The following is an 8,433-nucleotide window of genomic DNA, read 5'->3' as shown; positions in this document are numbered from 1 at the left end:
GAATGACATTCTCTATCACTACTATTAGCTAAATTGATCCCGGGTTATTTTACTTTTTTGTCGCTCCTCAGCGCACCCCGCTCTCCACGCGTAAAAAGGGGGACTCGCGTCACTGTGTCCAAGTTGTAACAATTTTAACAGTTTTAAACGATTAAACCAAAAGCCATTTCCCGTCTTGACGGATGCCTATAGAGGGTTTACCTGCTGACATGGCTTCGATTTATCAGAGGTTCGCGGGCAAGATCAACACGAACGACTCTTTCCCCCACCCCCCGCCTGAGGCCAGCCGACTCCTCGGTGGCCAGCGCGCAAACGAGGACGAGAATGCGACGAAGAAGCCCGGCGGCCAAGACTCACGACCCCGCTTCCAGTACCAACACAGGGACGAGGCTGAGGCTGAGGATGAGGAGGATGTAAGAACACGTACATGTCACCCCCCCCCCATCCCTCCCTTTCCCCCGCCAGGTTCCTGTAACCATACCGTTAACTTGCAACCCAGATGCAGTCGGTCTGGCGCTTGATCTAGTTTCTACGCTTTTAATCCGATTTATTAGCCTAATTATTATCCCTTTTAAGTCCATGATTGTCTTGTCATGAAATATCCCAAACGAAAGACCGATTTTACTCTCCGCCTTCCCATTATAGGCTCTAACAGTACATGCACCCTCGTGAGTTTATAATTATAAGGTTCTATCTCCGTTTAGGGAAGTTCAGAGATATTGAGCGTCAACGTTTTTACATTCCATTAAGTTTTGTGAGATGGAACCTTTGTATTTTATGAATAACTAACTCAAAGATGTCAACATTTAAAAAATAACACCACACAGGCATTAATAAACACCTAATGGATCAGATTATGTAAAAAAAACAAATTTTTGACAAAAATGGAGATAGAACCTTATAATTCTAACGTCACGCCCTTCTAGGCTATACTAATAATACCACCTCAGTGTACCTCCGTGAGTCGGTGTGCGTTTTTTTGAGTTTAAGTTGTATTTGTCTACAGAGATTGGCTGATCAAAGCACCTGTAGTCTCTCTGTCACCTTGTTCAAGTCAACGTGGTCACGAATGTCATCGAATTGAAACAGTGTTGCTCTTTTTTATTTAGCTATGACTAGCCCATACCAGGCATGGTAACACGTGGGAGGTGTTGTTCACTCACTCACACCAGGAGCGATGGAATACGTTTTTTGGTGGGCGAGAGTCCTGGTCAGGATAACAGAGGCGCCGGCGTAGCTCTTGTCTCGTGGCTGACCTGCCTTATCAAAAAATAATTCGACGATCAAATTAGCACTAAGGACATTATGAATAACTCTGTGGATTAAATGCATTTTTAATGATTGGGTTATTAATAGGCTTCTGTTCTGCGATCAGCCTGCACACACGTGTATGCAACTTTCCCCCAGTGTCAACTTTTAAACAACGACGTCATCTGTAAACGTGAGATGGCGAGATACAAACCGTAGGCTGTGAGTGGTGACAGGGGCTCTGAATAGCAGTGGTGCTGAACAGATTTATTGTAGACATTTTTATATATTTATTTTTTAATCACAAGCTATGTAGTTGTCATTAGACTTGAAGATTAGATTAAAAATAAAAAACAAAAAGAAAAACTCCTCGCGACCTTTCCTCGCGTTGCCATTGGAGTAGAATATGTAAGGGGGAGGAGCCTAGAACTTCTCCTCCAATGGAAGCCCGAGGACAGGACGCAGGGTGTCGCGTTCCTATTTTTTTTAGGTCGAGCCTTTTTCTCAAAGGTTTTTGTCGAAACCACATTTGCGCTCTATGACGCGTGTCGCTGTCCATGGTCCTGAAACTGCTTCCACGGGGGTGCGGGCTGTATCTAGGGTGACTGTCGCTGTCCATGGTGCTGAAATGTTCTGTCAATGTCAAGAAGTGCATTTTTGCAGCCTTTCAAACTACTCTATATACAACCGACATTAGTGGTTGTTGCAGTGAAGAGCTGCCAATGGTATTTCTTTCCAAGGAAGCTTTTTTCCCCACAATACTTTTACAGTCTACATCTACAATTACTCATGTTGTCAGCTGTACCGTCGCTCTGTTGAATTATTAATTTGCCAAAAAGCTCTCCCGCTCACACCACAGTAACCGATTCTTTCACCTAAACACGCGTGGCCTGATAATATTGTCTATCTGTGTCTCAGACGGTCTCTGAACATGATTGCTACTACCTACAACAACTTTTTTTCTTCTATTTAGCAAAACGGCGGACATTCAATCAAGCCCTTTATTGTCGTAATGAGTTGATGAGATAAAAACACGGTTGAGTTCTTCATGAATAGAACATGAGATTGATTTATTGAGCAGGGACGCTCCGTTTGTGTTTGTTGACTCTGTGAAGAGGTCTAACATGATCTGAAGTCAATACACCAGGTGATGAATGGTTCCTATTAATAGCAGTGGTGGCTGTATATTGTTCTCATCTGCTGTAGTTTATACTCCTAGCCTTAGCCTTATGATCTATTGCTTCCTGAGATCCATGAATTCCATGAATTCCATTCCTGGGCGATATGAACACAAATCCATACCGAGATATTGGAAACACATGACCGGTTTTGCTTTCTAGCTTGAGTTCAGATCTCTAAGTGTTTCCTCCAGTTTAGGTAGGAGGAGTTTCCTCAAGGAGCATATCTATGGTCACTTTCATATAGAGTGAAGGCAATTAGAGCTGATCCTAGATTTGCATTTCCTAACGACCTTTATCTCATTGAGTTTTCCTTCCTGTAATGCCTTTGGCTCGAGGCCAGCCGTCATGTGACCTTAACATAATCACCATGGTGAAGGTGACATTAGGAGGTGTGTGAGTGTGCATTAGTGTGCGCGCCTATATGCGTGTCTGTGTGTGTGTGTGTGTGTGTGTGTGTGTGTGTGTGTGTGCATTAGTGTGTGCGCCTGTATGCGTGTGTGTGTGTGTGTGTGTGTGAGTGTGCATTAGTGTGTGCGCCTGTATGCATGCATGTGTGTGTGTGTGTGTGTGTGTGTATGTGTGTGTGTATGCACGCACACGTGCATGTGTGCTTCCGCTCCTGTGCGTGTGTGTGTATGTTAATGAAGCCTCCCTTCTAGTGGAGGTGACGTGAAGATCAAGCAGTGCCACTGCAGACTGATCCACACACACACACACACACACACGCACACTGATCCCTCTGTGATGAGAAACCTATCGACTCTCCTCGGTATCGAGCCTCTCGCTACGGTTCTACTTCTCACCTCCTCTGCCCCTCCTCCTTACATCTTCTCTTCCTGTTTGTATCCCCTCATATCTCGCCACCAGCAGCATAGAGAGTAGCTGCTAATTTGCTAATGGTACAACAAACATCACCTGAATCATAACAGTGGACTAGCTCCTTAGGGCGCTGTGCTCATCTAGCACCAACTAGCATTACGTGACGTTAGAATTATAAGGTTCTATCTCAATTTTTGTCAAAATTTAGTTTTTTACATAATCTGATCCATTGTGTGTGTTTATTTATGCCTGTGTGGTGTTATTTTTCAAATGTTGAAATGTTTTAGTTAGTAATTCATAAAATACAAAGGTTCCATCTCACAGAACATAATGGAATGTAAAAACTTTGACGCTCAATATCTCTGAACTACCCTAAACGGAGATAGAACCTTATAATTCTAAACTCACGATTAATTGACCTGGGTGGCTGTGTCTCAGGAGGTAGAGCCGGCTGTCTAACGATCGCATGGTCGGCAGATCGGCGGTTCGAGCCCCGGCTGGCCACATGTCGAAGTGTCCTTGGGCAAGACACTGAACCCCAAATTGCTCCCAGTGAGCAGGCCGGCGCCTTGCATGGTAGCTTGCCTACCTCGCCATTGGTGTGTGAATGTGTGTGAATGTGTGAATGAGAGGCCGTTGTAAAGCGCTTTGGAATAAGGCGCTATATGTTGTTATATAGTCTGTTTACCATTTAGTCCATTTATTGATTTTCATGGTGTTGGCTGCATGGGGCTAATCCTGAGGAATACATCTCCCAAAATAGACTTTCCACTTAAAATGATTAATTGTGTTATTCGGATTGATCTTATCTTCTGTTGTGAGAGAAAAAAATCCTATTTGGCTTATAGGCTTTAAAGATGTTAACGATGTGTGTGTGTGTGTGTGTGTTTTGAAAAGGCTCATTAGAATCTTATCAAAGAAAAAAAGAAAAAAATATTTAATCTGTATCCCTTCTGATCTACATGTGTACCTGTTCTGTGTGTTTTCTTTCTTTAGTAGGAGCAGTCGTTGTTTCAGCCCTCCTCCTCTTCATATGGATGAGGTGGAAGTTACTGACGTAAACCTTTCCACAGCTCTATAGATCTTGTTATAGCAGACTGTATAATCTAGTAGATAGGTAGGCCTCTCCAAATGTTCTGAGGCAAACTTCAAACAAGCTTCATCATGCCTTTTCTTCAGTAATAGTAATGGAGTCTTTTGGGGGGTGATCGCGAATGTAGACCGTGGCGGTGGAGTGCATTGCGTGTTGTATTCGTTGTGACAATTGTACCCGCTGCTTCCGGGTCTTTCTAGAGCTGTGATCGAGTGGTCCGAGTGGGCTACTCTTCTGACTAACTTTATGACTGCCGGGTCAGAAATCTTGCGAGGAGCTCTTGTGCGTGGCTGGTTGATGGTCGAGTGATGTTCCTTCCACTTGCGGATAATGGCCCCAATGGGGCTCATAGGAATTCTTTATGGCTTGGAATGTTACAATTTCTATAGCTGTGTAGTTGTATTGAGTTAATACCAATGTCTGGTCTGAATGTCATGTGAATAGCTGCAATGGAAATATGTCGCATTAAAATTGTTGATGTGATGAATACCTATTTCCCCCACTGTAAGTCTTTATATTCTTTATAGTCTTTGCTGTTGTTTCCCTTGCAGTGTTCATTGAGAGAGATAAAAGAGCACAAATAGCAACGGGTTGAAGACACACATACACACATACGTATACACACACACACACACACACACACACACACATTCCCCTCCATGTGTGTGTTTGGGGATTATCAGCGGGCCCAAGCCCTTTCATGCTCTTATACAACCTGAGCTGAGAGAGAATTGGATCCTCTCAGGGTTTGTGATAAGGCTGAATGCAGGCTGCTAAGCAGAATAGCAACACAAGCACTCAGCGGTAAATATACATTACGAAGTGTTTACGCATTCTATTTTCACTGAGGCAGCAAGTGTTCCGTTTATCTTGCAATAGAACCATTATATTTGTCTACTGGGATGAGTTAAAGCATTATGCAAAAAAGCTTAAACACAGTGAAATGGGAAACCCTATTTCTCATTCCCAGCTCCCATCTGTAATGTCAGCGGTCAGTCATATGTGACAGCTGCTGGCGAAAAGTGCAACCAGTAGGTAATTTTCAGTGTTTTACATGTGCTTAAACTACATATTGTAAGCTTTCAAATGATGTGTCATACATTGAAATCGGAAACAAATTGAAGACGACACGAGTATTTGAATGCTGGTACAAATCACAATACAGAGAAAAAGCTGTTTAAAGATTTGGTTGGTGGTAAAAGTAAGTAAGTAAGTAAAGCTTTCGTACATGAAATGCAACTCAAAGCGGTAACAATAGCTGGTTAACCCCACTCCCAACCACTCCCCCTCTAGATTGACAGCTGTCAGCTGCTATTGGAGACTGCCTTGGTAATTCAAGACTGTTGTTGACTGTTCTTATTGTACAACAAGTACCATCAGATACTCTGTCATACTTTCATTCATGCATACGATACTGTTCTTTTTTTCTTTTTTTAACTGGAGGTTTTGCTGTCAATGATCACCCTCTCCCTGTGACATCACCTCCTCTCCCTGTGACATCACCTCCTCACCCTGTGACATCACCTCCTCTCCCTGTGACATCACCTCCTCACCCTGTGACATCACCCTCCTCTCCCTGTGACATCACCTCCTCACCCTGTGACATCACCTCCTCTCCCTGTGACATCACCTCCTCTCCCTGTGACATCACCTCCTCACCCTGTGACATCACCTCCTCTCCCTGTGACATCACCTCCTCTCCCTGTGACATCACCTCCTCTCCCTGTGACATCACCTCCTCTCCCTGTGACATCACCTCCTCACCCTGTGACATCACCTCATCTCCCTGTGACATCACCTCCTCTCCCTCACCCTCCTCTCCCTGTGACATCACCCTCCTCTCGCTTGTTGACTTAAAGCAGCTCTGTGAGTGCAAGTTGTCATCAAGGTGGTGAGATGATAAAAGAGCACAAATAGCAAAGAGTTGAAGACACACACACACACACACACACACACACACACATTCCCCTCTATTTGTGCCATGGAACATTATCTGCATCACTGCTGTCTTGACTTCAAGGATCAGAGCATCAGTCTGAGCTACTAGGAACTGGCACTGACACTCTCTTGGCTGTATTCCTGAACAGGATGGGGGGGGGGGGGGGGGGGGGGGTAGCGCAGCTGGCGCTAAGACACACTGGCTGGCACCAGGAAGCGGGGAGTAGCTAGGGTAGCAGGGCACACTGGGCTTTCAAGTGTGGAAGGCTGCAGTTTTAATTGTTTCTCCTCCAATTTTCTGTTCTATCCACCCAGACTACTGCGGCACTGATGACTACATATCTAGTCTAACAGTGTATTAAAACACTGACACACTATAGCCTCATTGCCTAAGTCATGCTTCACTTATAGCCCACTAGACTCTGTCTATCATTCTGCATTTACGTTTCACAACTACGGCTGGGTACTGCACACATCATTGCAACTTCTACAGTTTATCTGGTTGGCCACCACTATCAATACGTAGACAGCAGCACTGGTTTATTTTCATTTATAAAGCAATGATTGGATTGTTACCATCTTACTTATCAGTTTTTCAACGGCAGTAAACAATAGATATAAGCTCAGGTCTAATAACAGCATTCTCTTTAATGTGCCAAATGTCAGATCTGAATTTGGTAAAACCGCATTCTGTTACAATGCTCCTTCAATGTGGAATGTACTTCAGAAAAAGTTGTTCATTCCATTCTCTGACTTTAAACTGTATGTTACAGAGACTCTGAATCATACATGCAAATGTGCTTATAGGTTATCTATGTGGTTAGGGTGTCTGCTCATGTTTCTGTTGTTATTTTATGTTGTATATTGTATGTTTTTATACTGTATATGGTGTCTTTTAATTAAGTGCTGTTTTTCTTGGCCAGGGCTCATTTGAAAAAGAGGCTACCGGTACTGTCTCAATATGACTACCCTGGTTAAATAAAGGATTCATATTAATAATAATAATAACTTGTGGTCAGCCAAGCCATCTTTGTATGTAGTGTCAAAAATGCCTATGTCAAAGAGATGACTTGGGCAGATAGTGATTTTGGAATGTAACAAGCATTCTGATAGGCTGATGGCATCATAGGCAATAATGCACAGTGAATCAGCAGTGTTAGGAGAGTAGAGTTAGGCAGATATCTCAACTCTGGCCAAAATGTGACTTTTATGAGGCTATGAGGCTAACGATATGAACCGTAATGGTCAGATGCATACAATGACACCGGGTAAGGGCTCTCAAGGTGCTCCTATGTCGTCCATACATCACCCGGCAGGTCCTCGCCTCATATGGGAGAGACGAGGCCGCTGTGGAGTGGCTTCCTTTTTATTTCTATATCAGCCATTAGCCTGTCAAACTCCTCTCTCAGATCTATATCCAGCCGGGAGGTTCCCAGGATGCACCCTGGGATATTGGATTGGGTCATTTTTATTGCGGGGGTTTATAGGCTCTGTGTGGCCTCGGATCATCTCCCATCTTCCTTTGTCCTTCAGCCGTATGCGTAAAGGTCAGAGGTCGAGGGGTTTGCTGGTGGTCGGGGGGGGGGGGGGGGGGGTATTGGGGGCCGCTGCTGTGCGCTGGTAGGCAAACTGGAGGTAGTTGCTTTATGAGTAGAGGGCTGCAAGGGAGTTTTCCTGGATGCACAGGATACAGGTTTTTCGCCCTTGCTTGCTTGCGTGTTCTGTCATCATGTGGTTTTAAATGTCCATCTTAGTTGTTGCTTTATCTTCTTTGCTCTTTGTGAAGCGCATTGGGTCACATTTTGTGAGAAATCGATCATCTAGTCTGGTCAATATACCACAAAGAACACTTAATACATGTAAATAAGATAAAAGAAACCACAGACAGAATCATATCCATGGGGCAAAAGGGTAGGATAGCACAAAAAAGAAGAAACTGAAAAAAGACACAAAGGATACATAGTTTGCTCAAAACTCATCAAGAAAAGGAAGAAAAAAAAACGGGAAAGAAAACACAGGTTCTATCTTGGGGAGGGATAGTCAGACTGGGAGGGGGTAGGACTCCTAATGGAGGTTGGTGAGGTGGTGAGTGTGTGTTCTCTAGTAGATCAACAGCCTGTACTGACGCAGGAGTCAAAGCGGAGCGTGCTGGAA

General features: G+C 44.0%; 1 protein-coding gene across 1 annotated transcript in view; it reads left to right on the top strand.

The window, feature by feature from the left end:
* Positions 1-209: 209 nt before the first annotated feature.
* The window catches only part of LOC308172704 (A-type potassium channel modulatory protein DPP6-like), a gene marked incomplete at both ends in the record, with an annotated part of 152,240 nt that continues 144,016 nt past the window's right edge, over positions 210-8,433 (top strand). Inside the window, one exon of the mRNA XM_080547644.1 lies at positions 210-413. Coding sequence (XP_080403770.1) covers positions 210-413 — 204 coding nt within the window. The remainder of the gene's footprint in view (positions 414-8,433) is intronic.

This window comes from Nansenia antarctica, assembly GCF_963989245.1.
Source record: "Nansenia antarctica genome assembly, chromosome: 17".
In the NCBI taxonomy this organism is placed as follows: Eukaryota; Metazoa; Chordata; class Actinopteri; order Argentiniformes; family Microstomatidae; genus Nansenia; species Nansenia antarctica.
This window is presented reverse-complemented; position numbering and strand designations above follow the sequence as displayed.